We start from the raw sequence: 25,689 nt of genomic DNA, 5'->3' as shown, positions 1-25,689 counted from the left end.
TAAATACTTAAAAATCCACAGCAGTGAAGCCTCTTGTACTTTGCTCTTAAAAAAATATTATGCAGTATTCTGTAGCACTTGTTTCACTCAGCTTCATAGGTCCGACAGAAATCACAGTTTTGTATTTTGTGTTTCTGTGTGTTTGTCACTTCATGGTCTCTTACTAAAATATCCAGCAAACATTGCACACTGCCCAAAACAACAAAAAAAAATCACTGATGTACCACTGATGTACAGGCTAGTAAATACAGGTGTGGGGGGAAAAAACACGTTTTCTCTCACCTTTAAAATATATCAGAAGAGGGGTTTCCTCATCATCTTTAATCCAGAAAATTTTACTCTCTGGTCTCTTGTTTTCTGTAGGAGACATTCAGGCATGTTTACAACAGATGTAGCAATGGTTATATTTTTCATTTTGGCCAGAGTGCCCCTTTCATACCAACATTAATCTGTACCAACTGGCATAATTACATAATTACATTACAAATATTTGTACTACTGGCATCTAGTCAACTATACTGCACCCAACATTTAAAAATATGCTAGTGTTGCATAACAGTGTTTATTAATATTCCTGTAAAAGTTTCAGATTCCAGCTCTGTTGTGTTCCAAACAATGTTTGGATCCGGTATACAGTCTTTTCACTATGAGAACAGTGAATCTGACATTAAACATTTACATCAGAAAAATACAAAATAAAACTCACTTTGCTTTAAATATGATCCCCATCCCAAAATTGAGAGGACTAACTCCATTGTATCATTTTGAAGCTGTGGTTTGTACAGCATTTCTGTAATCTCACTTCACTCAATACTGGCATGTATTTGCACATTTAAACATATGTAAACCTGTGAAAGTACCCAGCAAGTATAAAAAAATAAATAAAATTGTATCCCATAGCAGAACTTAACATAAACTCTACACAATAATAACATGAGCAGCTTTGCTTATACAACATCCTGACAAATAATAGTGTAATAACGATCTCTGCATTTAGTGAGTACTACAAAGAGGTATAGACGGATGAAAAGGAGTTTCATAACCACAGAGGACTTGATCTTTGGTTCTATAGGTCCCTTTAGAGGTCAAAGTTGATTGTCGAAGTTACTGCAGCAGCAGTATGCGGCAGGTATTCAGAAAACGGCCCGTCATCAGCAGGAATAACTGAGCCCTGATGTGCTGGCATGAGTCCAGCTTCCCGGGCATGCTGCCACAGGTGACTATTACCCATAAAGCCCTCTTTGTTCAGGTAGCCTTGACGACAGAAGAGGGGCGGCTTGCGATTAGTGAGAGAAAGACGAAAACAGGATTCTAGAAGGAGGGAAAAAACAGATACAGGACATAAACACCAAAGCAAGCTTAAAGTAAACAGTTATACATAGTGAAACAAGTAATTTTCTAAATTAAAAAAAGGTTAACATCCACTACAGGGAACAAACTGAAATATTATATTTTTCTGCAAGTTTTAAGGGAAATTTTCTATTTATTTGCTGAATTTAATATAGGGAGGAAAATAAAACATAAAACATAAGATGTGCCAAACATTTTACATTTTATTTTTTCCTATTACGTTAAATTTAGCAAATCAACAGTAATTGTGCATTAAGCTGTACGGAAGTGTGTTCTTAGTAGAGGATGTATTGACTTAATTTAACAAACAAATTGTAATTTGACCAGGGATACCCAACTTTTACATAAGACTTCAGTCTTTTTTCATTTCAATTTCAATCATATTCGTTTATTTCTTCTGTAAAGCACTCTGTGAACTTGTTTTTTTTTAAAACCACTGAATAAATAAAATATATAAATTTTAAAGTAAAAAGTTTTCTTCTTCTTCGTCTTCTTATTATTAGATTATGGCATAATCACTTTTTCTCCCTTTAATTTCCTTTTACTAAATATACCACTTGGCATTGTTATGGCGGAGTTTTCCCAAAGCATCTTAACTCAAAGACGATTCTCAAATGGTAGAGTGAGCATCACACTGAGCACTCTCTCAACTATTTAACACTCCTTACACCAAGATGCTTTTGGGAAACTAAGCCCAGTTTAGTTATTTAGAGACTATAAATCCAAAGCGTTGTTGCTTTGAGTGGTCTAATCATACCTTCACTTATACAGTCCCTTCTTAATGTACCCACCTGCGTAAAATGCTCTGAGGTCGGTTTTAAGGCAGTGTTCAAGGAAGCGTCTGAGTGGCTGGCTGTGAGAGATGGGCTGGTCCCATTCGGTCAGGAAGTCTTCAACCATGTGATGCACAGCATCAGGACGTGGCAGTGGCCAGCCAACTGGACGCTGCCTCATGTCTTTTTCTGTGGATAAACAAAATAAAAATGGTTGAGCCATGGTGTAGTAACTCCCCATGTAGTAGTACATCTGCATGCTTGTATAAGGCAAGCAACATGTTAAGAACAACAGACAGAAGTTACTTGCCATTCCTGATGCAGTACATCATTTTACTATCAAAATTTTAAACATGACTTCCACAAAATGAAATAGCTGTATTCCTCTACTTACATCAGCACTTCAGATATATTTCTACATAACCTCTACATTCATGCACTTTGAATATAATCATGCATTGATTTTTACCATTATTTCTATTTATGTAATGCTCCCTTACCTGTGGGCAGTGTGCGGTAGTAGTAGATGACAGGGTGAAGGAAGTTGGACTTCCAGGCTTTGGTCCACTCTGATTCGGCCCGGCCTGGCGCAAGGGTGTTGGTGTGGTTCAGTCCGTACTGCATGACCACAACCAGGAGACCATGCTCAGATATACGCCGGCCAGACAGAGCAGAGAACTGAGGCAGAGCCTGCACGGGAAACTCCTCCAGATATTCACAGTGAGCTCTGAGAGAGAGATCATTCTGATTTAAACAGAGCACTGAGAATAAAAAAGACTGGAGAGCAGTCTTTTCACTTCAAGTCATTGATTTATAGATGGATTCACTGAGAACAACGAAACAGAATCAGCTCTCACCCTTGCAGTAGTATAATGTCCCCCAAAACTCCAAACATTTGGTATGGTCCAGAGGCTTCATTAACTCTTTTCAAAATCCAAGACAGTAGTTGACTGGTGGACAGTCTGGCAGCTGGCCAAGCGTTGTTATGGTAACGCTGCTCCAAGACCTTATGTACGGCACGCACTACAGTATCAGACATGAGAGTTACTAAAGCATCAACAACCACACTGAATTTAACTTGGTGTTTTGGGAAAGGTTAGGGGAGGGGTCCATCGGCCAATTCTGCTGTAAAGAAATCAGAATCTCAATTTTCCATAACAATTAATGATCGGTGCATCCCTACATCTAATCTACATATAAATGTAAATGTACTTCATGTTACAAACTTAAAATACTAATTGCAATTTTGCTGGAAACATGCTTGTCCATATAGTTTCTCACAGAAATTTGAAGAAATAACTATGGGTGGCTCAAGGACTGGGTCAGAAAAAACAATCTCAGAATATCATGGTAGGAGATGATATTTAAGTTTGCATTGATAAAACTAATAAAAAAAAACATACTTCTGGATAACTGCTCCTCTGTGATCAAAGAACATTTAACAAACCTAACATAGTTTGGTTTCAATGGACTGCTTTATTCTGTTTTATTCTCTTAAAATAATACCAATTACCCCATACAGTATTGTGAACATTTAAAGGAAGCATATTTTCTTTTTTTTTAATTTTAAACTGTTCTTTCAAATTTATCTGAAAATATGTGATAAAAATATTGCTGAAACCAAAAAGCAATATCACTGGTACACCAGAACAGACAACATGGTGCACAGCAGAAAGTAAGAACTACAGTAAGTAAACAAAAAAAAAAAAAAGCATTTTTCAGTTCAAATACTGTCCATTATCTAAGTCCACCATTCCATAGCAACAGAGGTTAAATAGTTTATGGCCATTATTAACAGTAAACATCTATTGTTAAACAAGACTTTCAGACACCAGCTGCAAGCAACAATAACAACATGCAAGCTGACCTGTGTAGCGAAATCCATGAATGAACCCTCCAGCTGACGTCCGGTAGTCTCTGGAGTGTGCAGCTGTTCCTAGGACGAACAGATTGGGGGTTCCTCTGCCCTCGTACCACGCCGTCACTGCTGGAAGACGGCCACGAGCACAACTGCTGTGTGGCAGACGGGCTGAGCTGGAGGACAAAGCAAATAATACACAGTCCATCAAACGTTTGCCTTCTTAATATTATTATGTTTATAATAAGATCTAGTAGGCTGTTATAAAATGTTCATACCCATTAAAGATGGTGAAGTTAAAGCGGAACCCCAGGCAGCGGATCACACGGTCATATGGTTGACGTAATGAGAAGTTGTCATCATGGTACCCAGGCAGATTTTCAGCAGTGATGTTAGCACTCTTGCTGCTGTCCTGGCCGTCCAAAAGCTCAGAGAGTGTGAGGTAGAACTGTTCTTTTCTCTCTGAAGACGTTGCAGTCCTCTTTTTTCCAGTTCTCTTTTTCCCTCCTTCTCTTCTCCTACGGACAATTGCAATGTCCTCCAGTCCTCCCTCCACTAAGCCATCTAGAGATTTCAGCTGGTATGTGTCTAACAACTCATTATTCACTGCCCTAAAAGCCAAAGATAAGTGAGGAAAGTAAGCACTCAGCATGGTGACACACAGCCAAATACAAAATACTTAAACAGTAACAAAATTTATCCCTGTCTGAGTAATAAAAAATTAAGTGAAGAACAAAGTAAACCCGAAATCATAATAGACTTTTTGTTTTACGTTGTTAGTTCATGTTCTTGGTCATACTTCATCATATCACATCATTTAAAAGACAAAAGTCTTGTTTTTCCTGTCATCTTTCTCATAACCAAAATGTAGACACATCTGCCTGTCTTGAAAATGTCTTCAGAGTTCAAATAATATTAACCAATAACATCATCTTTCACAACCAAACGATCATCTGGTGAAAATGCATGGCTAACTCAGAGACCATCCCTAATACCATCGTTTGTTCAGAAATAGGCCATGTTATGAAAGGGAAAGGCATTGTAATTTCTGATTCACGCCAACTTTCAGGAATACTTCTTGTTAATTCCCCCAACCTATTTTCTATGTGCTTAAACTATGTGTATGGACAAAATAACTGGAGCGCCATTTCATTCCGTAAGTTTTAGTCAATGGGCTTTTCTCTTTTACTTAGTTCAGGAAAAGGTGAAAATTTGTTGTCCACGGTAACTGAGGCTATGGTACAGATGTGTCACAAAGCACACAGGTCCTCCAGATAGTCCATATTTTTGCTCAATCCCATCGCCCAGCACATAGGGACTGGATGTCTGGAGGGCTGGTTTGTTGAGAACAACTGCCTTAAAGGAATGTACCTGAGGTCTCCAACATAATGTGTTTGCCAGGCTAGTCGTACAGGACTCGGGCTGTAAAGATGGATCCGACTGGCTCTGCCCAAAATGCTCTGCGCTGTCTCGAAGGCTGAGTTTCCTTTGCCCAGGATCAGCACAGCCTGATCTTTGTACTCCTCAGGATCAGTGGAAATGGACTCATAGCCTTCCACTAAATCAGAGCCGACAAAGTCCACCTGCTCAGGAACCCACAGGCCTGTGGACACTAACAGAACTCTAGAAACAGTAGGAAAGACAGTGTCGGGAGGTGAAAGGTAGGAACAAATAAGGGAATAACTTTTCCTTATCTGTTTAACACTGATACTATGATAAACAGACATAAGAAACATAAATCACAACAAAGGTCTCCTGCATAGAGCTATGGATTTTTATTCCTAATAGGGACACAAAGATGCGTCAGTGTATCGTGATGTTGACTCAACCATGCAGATTTTAAAACACTGGTCTTGATTCCATTTGTTGATACTGACCAAAATAATATTCAATTAAGTATGGATCATTTTCCACCAAAACAAAACTTCCTGGGTTGTTTCCATGCTTGGTGCACCCGTTTTATTGTCGATATTACAGAGTTGTGTACAAGTTTTCACTTTATTTTAAAAACAGTTCTGAATCCTACATAATTGACCGAACAGAATAGTAATGAAATTTAAGATTTCATGATGCACTTGAATTGATCTGAAACATTGTGAAGTCAGATTTATAGCACCAATTCCTAATGCAGAACATGCAAGATTGATCTGTAAGAATGTGCAAAACCGCTGCTACAATACCTGCATTTATAATCTGTCCCATGCTGGTCGGTCAATATGTAGCTTTTGCTTCCAGTCAAATCCGAAGCTCGAACCCTTCCTACATCGGTCCCATATTTAACCTTCAGCCCCAGCTCGCTCTCAAAAATAGAGAGGTAGAGAGGGTAGGTGTCAGCCTCAGGGTAAAGGTCCCGGCTGATTCTCTGAAACAGCAGGTCTGGCCTGTCACTCAGCAGGGAGTTCCAATCATGGCGCAGGTTGAATTCCTTGTTCTGCCTGCCTGTGTAGATTTTGTTGATGCTGATAAGTTTTCTGTGCCGAGGATACCTAAAAAGAAGACAGCAAACGATACCATGTAACTTTATAGGCAACAATACCCTCCATTAATGGCAAAATAATATTTGCCTTAAAGAGGAGTTCAGTTCAGTTCAGAATAGCAAATTATGAAATGAAAAGCAGTAAAGATGACAAAATGCTTAGCTGCACAGGCTCTTTAAACCTGCATAAACATTTATGTTCAAGTTGCCCTCAAATCTGGCTCTCACTGAGTGTAATAGGACAACTTCTACAGAGTTCACTCACTTCTGGAAAAAACTTCCAGGTCCAGCATTTCTCTCTAGTATTATGTAGTCTCTTTGACTGCGAGAGAGGAAGTAGCCCATCTGCAGGCCTGCAGGTCCAGCCCCAAGCACGCAGTAGTCGTGGTGATGGGTGCTGTTGTCACCATGGTGATGGTCAGGGACACTGAGGACCAGAGAAGTGAAAGACAGAAGGCAAAGGAAAACCAGGACCAGCTCCATGGGCACTGATGAAGAAACAACAGAATATGTATTACATTTTAAATGTAGTACAAAGGATTAAGGTACAGTATATGAAACTATGCTCTGTAAGAAAACACAGTTGGAAGAGTCACACAATAGAGTCTTGTGAATATTATTTTGAAACCGACAAAGCCCTGAATCCAAAGAGAACTACAAGGTGCACTAACTTAACATTTCTCTTTCAGCTATGAACTTGAAGACAGGCTAACAATAACACGTACAATCACTTTATTAGGTACACATACCTTGTATCTACACTTTGTAGTTGTACAATTACAGACTGTAGTCCATCTGTTTCTCCACATACTTTGTTAGCCGCCCTTTTACCTTCTTATTCAATTGTCAGGACCCCCCCCTGGACCACCACAGAGCAGGTATTACTTACTTGGTGGATCATTTTCAGCACTGCAGTAACACTGACGTGGTGGTGGTGTGTTAGTATGTGTTGTGCTAGTTCGAGTGGATCAGACACAGCAGTGCTGCTGGAGTTTTTCCAACACTGTGTCCACTTACTGTTCACTCTATTAGACACACATACCTTGGTGGTCCACCTTGTAGATGTAAAGTTAGCGACCATAGCTCATCTGTTGCTGCACAGTTTGTGTTGGTCCCCTGATGAAGGACTAGAGCAGGGGTGCACAACTCCAGGCGTGGAGGGCCGGTGTCCAGCAGAGTTTGGTGATTTACCTGCTCAGACACTCCTGATTACATTCATCTGTTAATTGCCAGTTTTAGTGGGTGTGTTCTAGCAGGGAAACTACCAAACTGTGCTGGCCACTGGCCCTCCTGGACTGGAGTTGTGTACCCGTAGACTAGAGGATTCTAGCTATTGGCTGGATATTTTGGTTGGTAAACTATTTTCAGTCCAGTAGTGACACTAAGGTGTTTAGCATCACTGCTGTGTCTGGTCTACTGATACCAGCGCAACACACACTAACACGCCACTACGACATCAGTGTCACCGCAGTGCTGAGAATAATCCACCACCCAAATAACGCTCTGTGGTGGTCCTGACCACTGATGAATGGGGTAAAGGTGGGAAAAATTATGCAGAGAAACAGATGGACTACAGTCTGTAATTGTAGGAACTACAAAGTGCACCTATATGGTAAGTGGAGCTGATAAAATGGACAATGTAGATACAAAATTGGTGCACCTAATGAAGTGCTCTCTGAGTGTATGCTGACTGAAATCAAAAACTGTTTACAGCACATAGGATTTGCTATTTGGCTGTGCTCTGTAAAAAAAATGTTTGAAACACCCTCGGCCAGGATTTGGGTCTTTAGTTATAGAGGTGTTCGAGTGATTTGGTTTCCCGGGTTCTGGTCACTCAGTTAAAGTAGCTAACCTAGGTTAGCTAAACCCTGAACTCCAAGTGTAGATTAACGTAGGTTAACTAGCTAACGTTAAGTTGCAGAGGTCTATAGAGTCCACAGAGCGGCGTCCCCGAACATTTCTCCTTCAGCTGAATCGGGTGCAGGTTTTATTTTGCACATTCAGACATCGCTGTGAAGGTGAACCCAACACATGCTAAATGTAAATGTTAAAAACACAGCGCTCTGCAGAATTAAGGCCTGAATGGTCGTCCCCGCGCTGCTCTTGCTCCGCTATCCGCCACCAGGGGCTCGAATCCCGGGCAAACGCCGAAACTCTCACCGCGATACATGAAGCGGAAATCACTGAATGAAAATATCACCTTCGTATAACTGAAACGACGCACCTCTCACCAAAACGGATCACTCTGTCCCTCAAAAATCGGTGCAGGACTGCTCAATGATCTGAACTGGATAAACATCCCTGCGCCTCTCTCAGCCTTTTCCACAACATCTTCATCAGTGCGCAGCAAACCACGCACACCGCGTCACTGACAGCGTCATGATCCCCCGCCAATGAGATTAGAGGAGGGCGTGGCCTATCAGCCATCTTGTATATAATCCATAACATTTTTGATGAAAAACATTTTCAGTTTCAGTACAAAATCTATTCATATCCAACTACCAACTATAGTATGATAAGTAAAAACAACACAACTTGTTCTGATTGATCTAAAGCGATGAGTTATTGCAAAACATTATAACCTTATAAACATCTACAAGAACAAATTTCTGTGCTTTTGTTAAAATCAGTCTGTAAATTATTTGATGTTTTTTCTGTTAAAAAGTTCCATTCAGTTCAATTGAGTTTTCACCGTCTTGGAGTAGTGGAAACCGTGAACTGACTGGTATAAAGATTTTCATTTCTATTTTTGATGTATTAACGGAATGCACTACCAAGCTTGCATTTGAATGCAAAATATTAAAAAAGGAAAATTTTGAACATGTTTGTATGATACTAAACTTGAGCGTTATATTGAACGTCCGGTAAAGTTTGAATGAAAAAAGATATAAGATGTTAATATGATGAAACACTCCCGGCCTGCTCCGCCACTCATACAGAACCAAAATCACTATTTAGCTTTTATGTGACGGTAACCGGACGAAACAAGTCACGAGCCAGTTATACAGCTGTAACAAACATAGAATTATGGCTGATTTCCACTGTTTAAAAATATGTGAAAAGTGTTGGTCAAAAGTAACACAGAACTAGAGACCGGTACTCTAGCGCCATCATCTGGTCACAAAAGTCACTACTTTCAAAAACGATGACTCAAGTAGAAGAGACGAACACCGAGCAGCACAAGAGTTATATACGAACAAGCAGCATTTAGCAACACGATAACGATTTACTTAAAAGAAGTGACTAAGCGGTGACATTATAACGGTGTATTAATACACACACACACACACACACACACACACACATTATATATGTATATATATATATATATATATATATATATATATATATATATATATGTATATGTATAATGTGTGTGTGTGCTTTTAAATTCTTCCCAGTTTTCATTTTTCTTTTATTTCTGCTGTGTCATGGTTCCGCGGTCCTCCAGCTCTCTGTGAGCTGAGTCATGTTAAGAAACACAGACGCTGATTAGATCATGACCTGCGAAAACACGCGAGCTCATGACTGTAAATACTCCCAGATGACATCTGTGTCCAGCCCGGTTGTTCTTCTGAGTATTTGTGTTTTAGTTTAATGACTCTCTCCGGCTCTGAGTCTTACTCACGGCTGAAATATGTCCACTCATGGTAAGCTCCGGCATGTGAGGCATTACTCAACATTCTCACTTCCCATTTGATTGAACTTGCGAACAAGAAGGGAAAGGAGTGGATATAAAAGAGGCAGAGAGGACCATGAGAAATCAGAGCAGCTGTCAGCTCAGAGCAGAAACAGCAGCGACTGGACTTCACACAGCAATAATTCGGGTATAATTCATTATCCTTCTGAGGAGGACAAATCAACAGTTCATCAAAGACCTACAGTTTCAGAGATGGACAGCACCAAGAGCAAACCAACAAACAGTGGACGAAGGTGAGAATCCGCTCATCAAACCATATTTGCAAACTTACCTTCAAATATGTAGTTAGAGGGACGCAGGAAGTAGGGGGCTGAGAGGGGTGCTGCACCCCTGATATCAGTACTGCAACTATTAAAAGTAATAATAACTACTTTGCACAGTAAAGACCCATGTGTGCTCGTTTAAAAGTGCAGATTGTATTTTTATGTTTTAAAAATCTGCAGTAGCTGAGCTCATAAAGTGAGCGCCGTATTTTCAGTATGGTGAGTTGAAAGAAATCGGCTTTTTTGACGTTTATTGTCACATCACATTTACAAGGTGCGTAGGTGAGTGAAAATCCTAGCACCCTTGTAGCACAAAAACAAATAAAAAGTACATAAAAATATGTACACGTTAGACTCTAAATTTACACATTAATATAAACCAGTATCGCACCATTTCCAATGCACAGATTTTTATCAGCAACATAGGTTATGAAATAAAAGCTATAATATGTACAGTTGTACACATTTCCATATATGCAATTAATGAGTCTGAGGTAGACAAATTCAGGTGGAGGTTACACCGGTGAGCCGGTGGTCTGATGTGTCAGTTATATGTGTATATAGTCGTCTCTCGCCTCATTATAGCTCTGTATGACGTGTACTATTAGATATACATTAGAAATAAATAAATAAAAAAGGCAAATCATTTTTAATGACACGTCATATAGGCTATACGCTGCATAAAAGTTCAGCCCCCCTAACGTAAAACATCTTCCCGCGTCCCTGAATATGTAACTTCAAAGAAAAGGAGCTGTAGTAAATCTACAGGATACTATAAAGGACATTTTAAAGTGTTTCTGTATGTTATAATCAGTTCAGATAGTTTTTATATAGTTTACTACAGAATATTACGCAAGTACTGTAAAACAGTACCCTAAGAAGATTATTCAGAGGTGAAAATACGATTATATAATTATTGTACAGCACTGTTGAATAGTTTCTAATACAGATATTTTATAAGAGTGCAATCAAATATACATTTATACATACTTATGCATTTAGATAGGTAGATAGATAGATAGATAGATAGATAGATAGATAGATAGATAGATAGATAGACTAGAAAATTCTGGTATAGTGCATACTTTTTATGGACATCTTGGTCAAATCCCATTGAGTTCATTTTGTGTGGCTGAAACAGGGATAGTGAAGACTAATTGACACATAATAACAGTGCATTTATAGTAATATAATACATAATAACAATATAAAAACAATGTATAATAAGCAACAGTTTTTTGGATCTTCGGATCAACAACGGTTGTGTAAAATGTGCTTTATAAATAAATGTTGCTTTATAAATGAATGATATTTCATTGCTTACTTTACATAAAGTGCTGTATGTACATCCACAGAGATCTGTCAGAGCAGATAAAAGAAGTGACCAAAGATAGCCATGTGCGTGCTGAAAACACCCAGCTAATGCTGAACTACCAGAAAGGGCAGATCACTCTGCCGCAGTACAAGGTATGAATGCTCATCAGTGGCTGGTATCTATTCTACACATCAACTGTTTAAAACACAGACATGTCATTAAATGGTAAACAGTGGAACAGTATGAATAAATGCTGTTTTAACTTTCTAATCATGCTGAAGAGAACATTTCATAAAACTGCTAGTCTCTTTTCCCACGGTGAGCACTACCTTAAAAAAAATGACTTTGTCTATTTCTCTTTCTCTTCCCTTCTGAAAAATGAACCCAGTTCTCTAAATCTGCATGCTCAGCTCTCAAGCATTTCTTTCTCATTGCGTTTGCAGCTTCTCCTGTGTTCTCTGTACGAGATTTACCGAGCCCTGGAAGATGAGCTGGACAAAAATTCAGGTCACCCAGCAGTGGAGCCCATCTATTTCCCCCAGGAGCTGGCCAGACTGGAGCCCCTCGAGAGAGATCTGGAGTATCTCTTTGGCCCACAGTGGAGAAAAAGAGTCACAGTACCTGCAGCAACAGTCAGATACACAGAGAGACTTAGAGAGGTACAGCCCACAACACAGTATAACATATTATAAAAGACGTAATTTATAACAAATATAAATAGTTTAGTGAAAAATAACACTTGGACAATTTTTAATCATCCTAAATGTACTTGATAAGCTATGATGAAAAACAGACAAAAAGATTCAAAAGTTTCCTAATGCTAGCTACTGTTTTAGCAATATGACATACTTCTGTCCATTTTTATGGACAACAGAAAGTCACAGCGTGTCAGGAACCACACAAATCTATTTAGGATAACAACTTAGTTTGGGGCAAGTGTGAAATGATTTGGCATGTAGTTTGCACAGTGCAAATGGGTGGGATATAAGCTTCTGTTACTTGTAGTTTCAGTGCAAACCTAAAGAAGCAAACTTCAGACTCCAACCATGTCTTTGGCTGATTTACTACATTTGAGCTAAAGGAAAAACTGTGTAATTGATTTAATAGCTGAACTATTTCTTCTAATCACTTCTAATTAATGTGTGGATGCTAAAGCAATGGGAATGTGGCTGAAGCTGCTACAGAACAAACAGCCCCTGTGAAAAATGACTAGCACAGATTAATGCTTAGGCCATACAGTATTTGCTGATGAGGGATCAACATCTAAAAGAACTACTTTTTTTAGCGCCATTGTAAACATAGCATGATCGCCGTAATGTCTGCAGGGTGATTTTGTGGTACTTTGATGGAATCCACCCCCTGATTACTCTGAATGAGGATATGAAAGTGCCATGTACAATGACAGTTTACTAACCCACACTTCTGTTTTTCTTACTCAGATTGGCAGATGCAATCCCAATCTCCTGGTGGCTCACGCTTACACCCGTTATCTTGGTGACCTGTCAGGAGGTCAGGTTCTAGGAAAAATTACCCAGAAAACCATGGGGCTCAGCAACACTGAGGGTGTGGCCTTCTTCTCATTCCCTGCAGTGACGAGTCCCCATCGCTTTAAGCAGCTGTACAGGAGCAGGATGAACAGCATTGAGCTGACTGAAGAGGAGCGCAGGAAGGTCCTGGATGAAGCAGTCAGGGCTTTCGAATTCAACATTGAAGTAAGTATCATCAGTGGGATCCGTTAGCTTTAGTGACAAATTCATACATTACAACAGGCTACATTTTAGTAAATACTACACTATACACTACATTATTAACTTAGGATCCTATACTATACAAAACACTTCAGTATATACTTAAACAACTGACACTTCACTCGATGTACCCCAAGGATCTACCACTTTTTAAGACTGTAGTATGTTATCAGGGGTGTCCAGCCTTATCTACAAGGGCTGCTGTGGCTGCAGGTTTTCATTCCCATCAAGCATGAGAACACCTGATTCTACTCATTTAACCAGTTGGTCTCAGTCTTCAAACAGCTGATCATGTGTGCTCCACCTTTATTGGAATCAAAGCTTGCAGCCTCACCGGCCCTCTGCAGATAAGCTTGGACACCCCTGATATTATACTTAAATATAGTAACCACTACAGTATTTTCTTTAATAAACAAGACATTACAGTTTACTACACTATAATATAGTAAAAACTACAGTATGTGCCTTAATAAACAATGGACACTACAGTATACTACTTTACTACTGTGAAGTTACTTAGACACTTTAATTTAGAAAGCACTAATATGCATTTTAATAACCACTAAACTAAAACTCTACCATATACTACACTACTAAAGAACATATTGAAGAATACTAAAGAATATACTACACTATAGTATATGCTTTACTAAACAAGACACCACTTATACTACTTTACTGCAGTAAAATGTTATTTAATAAATAATTGGCACTTCAGTATACTACACTTTTTTTTCTAGAAAGCACTAATATGCATTTTAATGAACACTTAACAATGAACTCCAACATATACTGCACTTTACCACAGTAAAACAGTGGTACACCATTTTTGCATCTTGTGTGGCATATTATAAAAACAACTGCTGTACAGTTAAAACTGTCTAAATTTGGTCCTTTCCCATCTCCATCAATGTATAATTACAACATATTGACAGAATAATAGCCAAGATTATGCATTGAGGGCACACTTTTGAAGGTTGTAGTTTGTTATGGCGAGAAAACTTTACATCAATTTTTTTTTAAACAGGTGTTTGATGACCTTCAGAAAATGCTGAGCATCACAGAAGGGGCATCTGGTAAGCAGTAAAAGATATTTTCCCACAGAAATAACCAAAATGCAAATGCAAATTTCACATAGGCTTGTGCTTTTGTACAAGATAATACTGACCATTTTAATTTTGTTTGTTTAGGCGATAGCGGAAAAGGAAAGGCACCCACCACCCCATTAACCATTTCCAGATCTGCAGTTGCCCAGTTCACATTAGGAGTGTGTGCTGCATTGGTGACGGTTGGCATGGGAGTGTATGCTCTTTAAAAAACATAACACAGATCTGAAACTGTTTAGGACAAACTGATGTTACACTGAGAAAACATGATTCTAGTAAGATACAACTGAAGTACTGTGATCATGAAAATGCAAGTTTCTTTGCACATGTGATTCTTATAGTTTCTAAGCTGTGAACAATCCTAAATTATCTAATAACTCTTGCCACAAGATTTTGTGGCAACTCTGCTCATTCAAATCATTACTAATATACCTCTACTACACTATGCACTCAAGTTCATGTTTATGTGAAACTCCATAAATTGTACATATATAATAAATAATAATTATTTACAGACTCTTAAGTGTCTCTTTTTAAAGGGGGGCCTGCACAAATGGGAAGTAGCACCACACAAATGATACAGTTCCACAATGCTTTATTATTTTTTGCTTCATACAAAAACATCCCAGGACAATATTTATAAAGATCCACTCAATTTAGGCTTCAGCCTCTATCACGGAGTGATAATCATTTTCATCATTCATATTAGATTTTATATACGGCAAAAATGTAACTGGATTAACAGTTTGATATTAAAAAGAATAATGTGCACATAACACTGTCTAACCTATTTACAAACTTTTTGAGAAGGGCTTTCTCAAAACGAGACTTTGTATGTGCATTACATCTATTTTTAAGCACTTATCTGAGTGGTCCACTTGACAGACACATACATACAAACAAACATCCGTCCACCATCTACTTGACCCTGTAGAGCACCTTCCTCTGCATGCGGTGCTGCAGCTCTCCCCTCCTCAGCATCAGATGAAGGACCTTATGGATAGCATGCTCGGGGTACTTCTGCTCAGAAACAGGACATAAGAAAAGTTACAGTGATGCTGTTATGCAATATAATACTTTGTTATTATGAGTAGGAGGGGGTGGTTCATTAATTTCAGTTGTTACAGCCTACACCAGTGGCCTTGACTACAGTTTTGTTCTGGATTTTGCCACTGTTCGGTATAATTCTAGTTACATCAGCTATTCTGGTTCAATTAACCACCAATTAATACAAAATACAGGACCAGAAGTTAAGTTCAAAGTCCAGACTGACCCTCTGGTCTAGAAGGCGATGTACAAAGCTAAGAGCAAGATTGGGGGGGGGGTGTTAATGTTAGTTATGGCTACATAACTAACATTCTTTACTCTAGGGCTGATTAAGGTATGTACCTGTTTGGTGAAGTCTTGTATGATACTGTGTTCAGACACTTGAGATCCAATAGCAAAGCGCCTCTTAAGCTGCTTCTCGATGCGTGAGATCATCTCCTGATCCTCCTGAGTAGTAAAACCCTCCACACCTGAAAATAGGCACTTTACATTTAGTATTGAGATCAACATACACTCAAGTACACTGGATTGCCAAATAATACTTTCACTTGTATCCAAGCATCTTTACGACTACTTTGTCAGTTTCAATCTTGCCATTAACATTTAAACACATCAATTCCTTATTTCTGTTTAGTTGTGCAGTATGCTTAAAATAAGTATGCATGTGACAGGTGACAAGAGCATACAAACAATAGAATGTACCAAGAAGTTCTGCTGCAGTTTTATAAGAAATAAGTCACTAAAAAAAAAAGGATTGGGCTAAATATAAACTTATTTTGTTTGTCACTATATAATTATGACATGCATTCATATCTATGCCATACCACTACATACAATTTTATTTCAAATTTAGACACACACCTGAGAGGCTACCAGACAGTGCAGCATCCAGCGTCGACACCTGGAAGAGTCGAAGGGCCTCATCGACTTCCTCCTCTCCAGCTATAGCCTGTAGCTTCATCTTGGCCAGGGATTCAGCAATCCGCACCACTGCCTCCAGCTGCCTGTAGGGGGAGACAGCAGGCGCACAGATTAACAACAGCCCTTAAACACAATGGCCTTGAATGAGTTTTAGCAAAACCAACAGTAAAGAACCACCTAAAATTTTCCCATGATAACATGCAAGTATTGAAAGAATTCTTCTGCAAAAGCTAATAAATGCTTAACCTAAGAAATGACAAAAGAAAGTTAAGATTTTTAATGAGCCTGCTTGGCTTAGTCACCTGACTGTAATGGGGATGGAGGCTCTGCGGTCGCTTTCCCTCTCATGCTCCCTTGCACCACTCCTCATGACCACATACCGGTTCTTTAACTTCTCCGCTGCAGCTGCAGATAGTCGAGGGCCGCATTTCCTGTCAGGAAATGGCTCACCGTTACATACAAATCTTGAGGCTACTACTACTGCTGCTGGCATGTTCATAAACATAGGAAATCCATGGTAAATGAAGATTTTTTTATTAATTTCATATATATATATATATATATATATATATATATATATATATACACACACACACACACACAAAAACAGTCAGGTACAAAATAAAAGTCTTAGTTGTATTAAAATGTTCCACCGCAGCGACTGATATAGACTTACGTTCTGCTGTAAGCAATGTATTTCTTCAGTGAGGCCAGAGGAATCTCCCCCTCTACTCCCTCAGTCTGGGTCTGGGCACTCAGGTGCACATTCATCACATGGCGAGCCAGTGTCTACCCACACAAAAACAAACCGTATACAAAACCACACTTTCAATCGAACTATGAACTTTTACATTTTTGAATTAGTAGTTGTACTCGTAGTTGAACTGCCATGGCTGTGGAATTCATTATCTCCACCCACCATGTCTCTCTGCTGGTCATGCTGGTCCTTGATGATGAAGATCATATCAAAACGGGACAAGATGGTGGGCATGAAGTCAATGTTGTCCTCTCCCTTTGTGTCATCCCAGCGGCCAAACACCGAGTTGGCAGCAGCCAGCACAGAGCAGCGAGAGTTCAGAGTGGTTGTGATGCCAGCCTGCACACACAGCAGAACAGCACATCAGCAAAACTGACCTCAGTCGTTTTCATTGGAACTTTATGGGGGGGGGGAAAAAAAAACAAAAACAAAAAAAAAAAAACACCCATCTACAAATGCTGGAAAGAGTAACTTGAGTAACAGGACCGGCTGCCTGTACCTTGGCAATAGAGATGGTCTGCTGTTCCATAGCTTCATGGATGGCAACTCTGTCATCCTCTCTCATCTAAAGAAAGACATGACAGTTTGAAAACCTTGGTAACTAACAAGTTACTTTATTCAAGACAAAGTTCACTTCATTAAAGCAATACTCCAAAAGCAGTTGATTAGCTGAGATGTGTTTGGTGTCTAATTTGTTTCTTTAGTTTAGCACTGGATTTGAGTGTCTAATTTAGCTTTTAAGAAATGAAACGTTTATCCCTCAGGTTAGCACTGCTGAAACTGAATGCCTAAATCACAACACTTGCCTCAAACTACATAGAGCTGTTAAGTAATCTAAAATAGACCCTTACATAATTTCATATGGCTTCCAGTGGAACAAAATAGACAAATGTCAGACAGCAAATATGTCTTAGCTGACATTTGGGGAACTGAACGGCACATTGATGCTTTAAACGGTGCATTATTTCAAAACATATCTTGCCTTTACAGTTTTACTTTACCTTGTCAAACTCATCAATGCAGACCACACCTCCATCAGCCAGCACCATGGCCCCTCCCTCCATGATGAAGCCACGCGTGTTTGGATCTCTGAGCACTGAAGCTGTGAGACCAGCAGCACTGCTGCCCTTACCTGAGGTATACACCTGGGAAAAAAGGCATCAACTTAGTGAATGAAGAGCAACTTCCAGAATTGTGTTTTGACATAAAACAGGCACACATGGTTTATTCTTACTCTAAGAAGTTGCTACTGAATCCTTGCAATAAGAATCAGTTAGTTTTCATGGAGAAGAGACAAGAGGCAATTATCAGTAGAGCATCACCTACGAACAAAAACATTTAGCAGCAAGTTCTTCCCAGCGCTTACCCCAATAGGGGAACATCTCTCCACAAACTTCAGCAGCTGAGACTTGGCTGTTCCTGGATCTCCCAGCATAAGCAGATTAATATCGCCTCTGCGTGTCAGCCCATCGGGCAACCTAACAAAACACACATCTTTTTAATATAATGTCTATTAAAGTAAAAGAGTAAATTGCAAACAAAACAAAAACAGCACAAGCTACTGATCATCTCACCTCTTTCTGGAGCCACCAAACAAGAGACATGCAATAGCTTTCTTCAGATCATCACTGCCATAGATTGAGGGAGCGAGAGAGCGAGCAATGGACTCATAGATGGAGGGGGAAGCAGCCAGAGCCCTCAACTCCTCCTCCTCCTGAGGGGACACTGAACTGGTGGCGCCTCGACCTGAAGAAGAAAAGGTGAGAAAAAGCAAGTAAGAAAAACATATGGACAGGAAGCACAGAAGTCATAATATAGATAAGAACAAACAAAAGGCTTGTACATACCTGCTCCCTCTGTGTCCACTTCAATACCAACTACACGAAGGTAAGCGGAGCGGATGCCCACACCAGCCCCTTTGTCACGACCCTTAGTCTTGGCCTGGGCCATTTTCTTTATGGAGTAGATACCCATAATGGTCACTCTGTTGCCTGGCACTACACGGTCACACAGGTACCTGAGAGACAATAAAAAGAGATTTTCAGAATAGAATGTCTAGGTGTAAAATATTTAATCTGCAGCCTACAAGTGTGGGATTTTACCTGTCACAATAAAGCTGCATGTGGCGGGGCATCTCTCCATGAGGCACAGCATCAGGGGACTCCTGCAGACGGAGGGTCTGGAAGTCCACGCAAACACACCGGTCTGGGATAATGAAGTAGGGATCCACAGGACACTTCACACGACCTGCTTGCTCACTGGGGCCCAGCAGAGAGAGTATACTTACTACACTTTCTTTATGAAGTCCTTTTAGTTACACATTAAGGTGAAAAAGACATGCTGAATGTTTCCTCAAACTTGTGTGATGATTCAAAATCTTTTGAAATTTGAATGCCTTCTTTTAGATTTGCACCCTGGCTATACGTTTGCAAACACATTACCGGGAAACATAAAGCCATTTGAGAGAGAGACTTACGTGTTGCATTTGCGGGGCAGAGCGTAGCCCTGCAGCCCAGGGGGCAGAGGGATGTTACTAATGACCGCACGACAGCCTCTGCACTGCAGACACACTCTGGTGGCTTTGGCCCTCACTGCTGTGGACGAGATGATGATGCCAGGGATCTTCACCAGACGAGATACCTGCTCTGACTGTTTGTGTGTGTGTGTGTGTGTGTGTGTGTGTGTGTGGGGCGACAAAAAAAAAAAAACAAATGAGTCAATAAAAAAAAACAAACAAACAAAATGAAAAGCAGGGATGGCAGTCAGCAAGCCAAAAACAGGTAAACCTCACATACAGAATGTTAATTATAATTATAATGTCAAATGCTAATGCTAAATGTACCAAAGGGCTGAAGGTTTGATGAGTCAGTTTTAGAGGTTTTAGGCAAAGTTAGACATATACAAACACTAACAGCTATATCTGCTCGCATATGCGCATACTTTTCTACACTCAGGTCTCTCACCTTCAGACTGCGAATTGAGGCAGGGTGGGCATCACTCTTCAGCATGACCTGGATGTCCTGCACAGTCTCTTCCCCTACTGGCCGAGGACGCGTGACCTCATCAGCGACTTCCTGCGCTGCCTCCTCCAGCTACCAATCACAGAGTAGTGTTTTAATGTACACTTCAATTTAACAAACACAAAGAACTGTTATATACAGAATATGACTATGTTCAATCTCAACTGTAGAACTGAATCTCCATGACTTTCATACATCAATATTCCTTCACTCTACTCATTACTTATACAAACAAAGTGTGTGTGTACTCACCAGAGGAAGGTTCTCCGTGGGCAGCTTATACAGGCAGTCCGACAGATCCTCATCAAAACTGGCCAAATCCTCCATCTCCACCTCCACCCAGTACTCCCCCAGCGTGTAGTGCCTCTTGAGCTCATCTCTACAGAAAATGGCAACGCAATAAACATAAGCTGGCAAGATCCGTTACTGTCAGCAAGCAACATAAATTAACCCATTCGTGTCCAACAGCTAAATTAGGCCTAAGAAAAAAAGCACCGAACTTCTACGATTTGATTTGTCTGAAGTTACGAAAAAAGGCAGTCATACCTGGGATGAGCATCTAACAGTACCCATCTGACGTATAGTGGCAAGCATTTTTTATATTTTTAACAGTTTACTTTAATGACCAAAATTCATCCAGCTTAACACATTTCTTTGACTGTTTTATTATATATTTAAATGCAAAGGGACCAATATGCAACTTATGTAAGAGCTTCTTAAGCTAAACTGCGCAGAATGGTTCGATATTACGTTTCAGCGTTGACTGTAGTTCCTCAGGAGCGGATTACTCCAGTAAAAAAGTAGCTAGTTAGTTAACCTAGCTAGGTTAACTATATTACCAGTCAGCTAACCAGGAAGGTGACCATTTAGCGAGCTAGCAGCGCCATATCACCACGGCTGGGCAACAAAAGAGGACCAGAGGGTCATAAAGCAAACTTTCATTTTTCTGTTCCTACTTTACCTGTATTTGTAGGTGAACCCAGTGCGGTCCGTTCCGACTCGGAACTGCCTCAAAAACTCACGAAAGCGCTTTTTAATCTGGCTGCGCTTCACAGCCCCTTCATCTCCGACACCTTCTCCTCCGCCGAAGCTGTCACTGTAGTAAACTCCGGGGTCGTCAAATCCAGACATTTTATTATTTGTTTAGGCGAGAGACACTCAAATAACGAATAAAGAAAGGCGTTTATGCTATTATTGCTATAAAGACAGAGACAGAGCCCGTTCTCGTCCCCCTGCTGTACTCAAAACTCCTCTCTGCGAACAAAATGCCTGCCACGCTACCAGTTTCGCGGCAAAACGCTTGGACTCCGCCCATCGATGACGTTCTCATGTTCTCATTGGTTCACCGTGGTGTACACGTCAATAGAAGGAGGGGTTAAATGGACGCCGTGGCGGGAAAAAAATTCTAAGCCCTGAATAACAAAGGAGCTAGCCGACTGGGAAGTGGCTTGTGATCTAAAATGGCGTATTATTCTGTTGTATTGAATACGAGCGAATTTTATCAATTTTAATACATGATTGGCTTCTTAAAGTAGGCCTCACTGAAACATTCATAATGAAATAAAAGGTTAGCCTGTGGTAATACAGACCTACTTCCTTGACCATACATTCCATCTCAGAGCTGTTACTTGTGAAATACTCCATCAAAGTCAAGTGTTGGACTGTTGACCACTAATTTATTATATTTAGATTTTATTAGACAGCCTTATCTATCTCTATACAGTTAAAAACATGATATAGACCTACAGTTTTGTGAAGTGCCTATGCACTGAAATGGAACTGACTTCAAATTCCAGTGTCTTACAGTAAGTAAACAGCTATGGACCTGTTTCACGTTGGTAGTGAAAGCACTTGCAGGGCTATTTCATTCTCAGGACAGACTTCTCAGCAAGCCCAACTCCTAAGATAAAAAAAAATGCAAAGACTGTCTTGTTTCATAATTTCCCTCAAGGAATCTTACGGTAGTAAAATATATGCATATTTTTCTGGATAGCTTTGCCAAATATCCATATGGTATATTAAGAGATGTAAGTGGTGTAAAGTGTTGTAAAATAGAGTCATCAGCTTGCACCTCTGCAGTCGAGACTACTGACTTTTGGAAAACAGGTTAACTTGGCTTACTCCTTAAGTGATTAATTCCAAAATGGAATATTCAAACATTTTTTGTAATAAAATAAACCTAATTTAGGAGTGACAGAGTCACACAAAGCCAAAGGATTTTAGTCTAAAGCCCAAGTCACTTAAAAGTCTGAAATCTGTTGATTTCAAACCAACTCGGTAGAAAGATTAATGTGGCTTATAGCAACTGTAAAAAAATGACAAATGTGACTAATTACAGCAAACACTGAATATGGACTAACACATTTTCCAAACAGTAAAATACGAAAGTCAAAAGAAAATAGTAAATATACAAAGTGGTAAACAAAAGAATTTATTAGCACAAAGACAAAAGCACTTTGAGCTTATTTTCAGCAGTATGCTGCATTCTTTTTTCCAGTCATTTCTAGTGTTAAGCCTCACTGTAACAGTCAGTATGCTGGAAGCTGTTCTTTTTCCAGGTTGAATCCTTGAAAGGCACTAATTTTTGTGACTATAACATTATGATATAACACCATGCTTTCGACCTGTCTGTATAAAGGCATCCACAGCACGGTCAATGTCTGAGTCGGTGTGTGCTGCTGAGATCTGGACCCTGATACGAGCTTTTCCTTTAGGAACCACGGGGTAGGAGAAACCGATCACATACACACCTGAGGAAGAGAGAGAGAGAAAAAAAAGCTTGCTTTATGAATCTGATTGTCGTTTATCATTTTGTCAAATCTCATCATCACATCTCTTGTAATATAAATGTAAAGTTCTCTTTATAAGCCCTAAAACAACTGTTGACTGATCTCTCACTGGAGACACTGAATGTGCTAATTTCCACAGGAAACAGAAAGTTATACAATGAAATCACTAAAACCTACTGACATAATGTAAAGTCTCACCCAGTTTAAGCATGTCATCAGCTATTACAGAAGCCAGGCGAGCGTCTCCCAGCATTACAGGGCAGATGGGGTGAGCTGCACCTGCGATGGTGAACCCTGCCTGGGTCATGGTGGTTCTAAACCTGATGAATGACAAGAAAAAGACATGTATTTCTGTGAGGGTCTGAAGGCTGTGTGGATACTACGATTAATCACTGAATCACCGTTCTTTTTTCATGATTTTCCATCCATATTTCAAACATTACAACTTTACAACATTATATATTTATTTATATGTATATTTATTGTATTTGCTAAATTTAATACAAATGACATTTAGGTACTTCATCCACACTTATAGATGGATGTAGCTACAGCAGCTTCCGATTTTCAAACAAATCTGCAGGGATATTTTTTTCACACCTCCAAAGATCAGTCTTAGAAGTTGGTTACATTTTATGCTCAATCCAAGTAATTCTAATTAGACTACATAAAACATTACTCACATCAAATCTCAGACGTCTAGTTTTAGTGTCTTAGTGCAAATGTTCTTTATTGTTTATTTTCTTTCCTCAGTAACAGATTCATTACAGCTACACATTCTTTCACACCCATAGTGTTGAATTGTCTTCTCACAGTGGAAGAATGGACAGAAACACCTGTGGATTTTTTTCAGTAGCAAGAGTGGAGTTTTCTCCTCTCTCAAAGATAAAAGCTTTAAGTGCTGTTTATCTGATGGAGACAGTTTTGGTGGTCTACCAGGTCTTACATGGTTGTTAGGAGTCACATTTTCTCTGTATCTTCTAATTATTTTTAAACTCCAGTTTATAGAATAAGTTTAAAAATAAGTTTAGAAACTTATTTTTCTTTCTTCCTTTCCTCTTCCCTATACAAGTGGATTATCTTCTAATTAGTCTCCTCCGAAATATCTCCTTAAAATGAATGACTTTTACTTAAAGCTGCACTAGATCATTTTTTTTTTTTGTTAAAACTGAAAAAGTAGCATTACAGAGTGAGGAAGGAAACACATGCTAAAATATGGCGTCTGTCATTGTAAAACCTGAAAAAGTAATTTAAAAGTCAGAGGTGTCTGTCGTTTTTGTGGGAGCTCTGGGACCAGATTATACATCTTTACATATTTACAATACGTAGAGGCTTGAAAAGAAGGTCCACCTCGATGTTTAGGTCTCAAACGCAAAATGAGAACATTATACTGATGAAGATATGATGACAGCAGTAGATCATTCACTTATATCCTCCAAAGACACATCCTTCACCAAGTTTTGACTGAGTTCTCTTTGAATAATCTTTTAACATGCTCTCAATCATCAGATTAATCCACTCAGAGAAGGAGCCTGAAGTACAACCAACCTTATGTTCTTCCACATTTTGTGTGCAATTACACATTTCCACCAGAGAGGTCTACAAATCTTACATAGTGCAGCTTTATTGGTCAAATTGACTGAAAATTAAATAAATGAAGGGTGGTTTCTAACTTTTGCCAGGTACTATACAAAAGACAATAAATCTCATAAGGCTTCTTATATATCTTTTATAGGTCCCGCTTGCTGTTTCCTGTATATTCACCTTGGTACAGATCCAACCAGCTGATATGTGAGTGTTAGCCATCATCATGTTTATATTGAATTGTGAAATACTATAAATGGCACTGTATTGTGAGCTTGATGGTAGAACCCAAGCTTAGTCTATATTTTGGTCAATTTGTGTGCCAGTACAAATCTAAGAACTGAATTCCTTGTATAAAGCTTACATGACACCTTTAAAAAAAGGTAAGTCATATAAAGATTTTCAAAGTCATACAGAATGTAGACATCTTTTGTTTACTCAAGCATTTTGTAACATGAACTTGGCTGATTTGTACAGCCATAAACAAACAGAGGCTTATCTATGCCAAAAAGATAAACCCCAGCCAGTGTAAGGGTGTAACTAACCAACTCACTGCAGACCTCCCCTCTTCCATACCTCTTGGTTTTGGCTGCCATGCTCTGTGCAATTTCATTGGACGCCAAGAGCAGCTCCACGGCACGAGTGGCTGAGCCCACCACCGGAGGCGGGAGAGAGTTGGAGAAGAGATAAGGACGAGAGCGCTGCCTGAGTAGTTCAATTAAAGGCTTTGGTCCAACTGTGTAACCACCTGAAAAACAATATAACCGGGAGTTAAAGGAAACATGTCACAGAAAGCTGAATCTTCCTCACATAAATAAAATAGCATGTAGTATTTAAACATTGTTAAGGTTTCAAAATGTTTCCTTCACTCAGCAGTCTATGCAATCTAAGTATAAAAACTAAATTGTAAAAACAGCCCACTTTGGATTTGTTTTTTGTCAGTCAGAGTGCTTGTGAATAGTGTGTAAATGGCAAATGTAAG

The 25,689-nt window shown here is 39.4% G+C and overlaps 4 protein-coding genes across 4 annotated transcripts in view; 1 reads left to right on the top strand and 3 right to left on the bottom strand.

The window, feature by feature from the left end:
* Positions 1–283: 283 nt before the first annotated feature.
* foxred2 (FAD-dependent oxidoreductase domain containing 2) lies at positions 284–8,813 on the bottom strand. Its single transcript, XM_036590380.1, has 10 exons — positions 8,682–8,813; positions 6,723–6,945; positions 6,162–6,467; positions 5,353–5,604; positions 4,260–4,592; positions 3,991–4,157; positions 2,981–3,146; positions 2,624–2,850; positions 2,142–2,312; positions 284–1,311 (listed from the first exon to the last, which is right to left on the bottom strand). Exons 2-10 carry the CDS (start codon positions 6,938–6,940, stop codon positions 1,079–1,081), a joined length of 2,073 nt encoding a protein of 690 aa, XP_036446273.1. The 5' UTR covers positions 6,941–6,945; positions 8,682–8,813; the 3' UTR covers positions 284–1,078.
* A 1,170-nt stretch (positions 8,814–9,983) lies between these two features.
* hmox1a (heme oxygenase 1a) lies at positions 9,984–15,106 on the top strand. The gene is made up of 6 exons (XM_036590203.1): positions 9,984–10,390; positions 11,776–11,887; positions 12,179–12,394; positions 13,175–13,447; positions 14,511–14,559; positions 14,674–15,106. Exons 1-6 carry the CDS (start codon positions 10,350–10,352, stop codon positions 14,796–14,798), a joined length of 816 nt encoding a protein of 271 aa, XP_036446096.1. The 5' UTR covers positions 9,984–10,349; the 3' UTR covers positions 14,799–15,106.
* Positions 15,107–15,167: 61 nt separating this feature from the next.
* mcm5 (minichromosome maintenance complex component 5) lies at positions 15,168–21,619 on the bottom strand. The gene is made up of 16 exons (XM_036590202.1): positions 21,296–21,619; positions 20,587–20,713; positions 20,278–20,406; positions 19,791–19,963; positions 19,417–19,572; positions 19,162–19,331; positions 18,889–19,060; positions 18,681–18,792; positions 18,316–18,459; positions 17,814–17,879; positions 17,477–17,653; positions 17,234–17,346; positions 16,860–16,988; positions 16,498–16,640; positions 15,979–16,106; positions 15,168–15,609 (listed from the first exon to the last, which is right to left on the bottom strand). Exons 1-16 carry the CDS (start codon positions 21,463–21,465, stop codon positions 15,508–15,510), a joined length of 2,211 nt encoding a protein of 736 aa, XP_036446095.1. The 5' UTR covers positions 21,466–21,619; the 3' UTR covers positions 15,168–15,507.
* A 1,130-nt stretch (positions 21,620–22,749) lies between these two features.
* gcat (glycine C-acetyltransferase) overlaps positions 22,750–25,689 on the bottom strand; it is a 5,968-nt gene continuing 3,028 nt past the window's right edge. The window contains exons 7-9 of the mRNA XM_036589950.1: positions 25,284–25,455; positions 23,322–23,443; positions 22,750–23,084 (exon numbers count right to left, since the gene is read on the bottom strand). Coding sequence (XP_036445843.1) covers positions 22,933–23,084; positions 23,322–23,443; positions 25,284–25,455 — 446 coding nt within the window. The 3' untranslated portion in view covers positions 22,750–22,932. The remainder of the gene's footprint in view (positions 23,085–23,321; positions 23,444–25,283; positions 25,456–25,689) is intronic.

Source organism: Colossoma macropomum, unplaced genomic scaffold (genome assembly GCF_904425465.1).
Source record: "Colossoma macropomum unplaced genomic scaffold, Colossoma_macropomum, whole genome shotgun sequence".
In the NCBI taxonomy this organism is placed as follows: Eukaryota; Metazoa; Chordata; class Actinopteri; order Characiformes; family Serrasalmidae; genus Colossoma; species Colossoma macropomum.
This window is presented reverse-complemented; position numbering and strand designations above follow the sequence as displayed.

Bases quoted from the DNA above. Each gene is read 5' to 3' on its own strand.
- foxred2 (XM_036590380.1), bottom strand. From the start codon at position 6,940: ATGGAGCTGGTCCTGGTTTTCCTTTGCCTTCTGTCTTTCACTTCTCTG. The intron at 6,468-6,722 runs GTGAGTGAACTC...TCTTCTTTTTAG, and splicing joins CCTGGAAGTTTTTTCCAGAA to GTATCCTCGGCACAGAAAAC. The intron at 1,312-2,141 runs GTGGGTACATTA...CCCTCCTTCTAG, and splicing joins CCTCAGAGCATTTTACGCAG to AATCCTGTTTTCGTCTTTCT.
- hmox1a (XM_036590203.1), top strand. From the start codon at position 10,350: ATGGACAGCACCAAGAGCAAACCAACAAACAGTGGACGAAG. The intron at 11,888-12,178 runs GTATGAATGCTC...TTGCGTTTGCAG, and splicing joins TCACTCTGCCGCAGTACAAG to CTTCTCCTGTGTTCTCTGTA. The intron at 14,560-14,673 runs GTAAGCAGTAAA...TTGTTTGTTTAG, and splicing joins CATCACAGAAGGGGCATCTG to GCGATAGCGGAAAAGGAAAG.
- mcm5 (XM_036590202.1), bottom strand. From the start codon at position 21,465: ATGTCTGGATTTGACGACCCCGGAGTTTACTACAGTGACAGCTTCGGC. The intron at 19,573-19,790 runs GTAAGTCTCTCT...GCTGGGCCCCAG, and splicing joins CTGCCCCGCAAATGCAACAC to TGAGCAAGCAGGTCGTGTGA. The intron at 19,332-19,416 runs GTAAAATCCCAC...ATTGTCTCTCAG, and splicing joins ATGCAGCTTTATTGTGACAG to GTACCTGTGTGACCGTGTAG.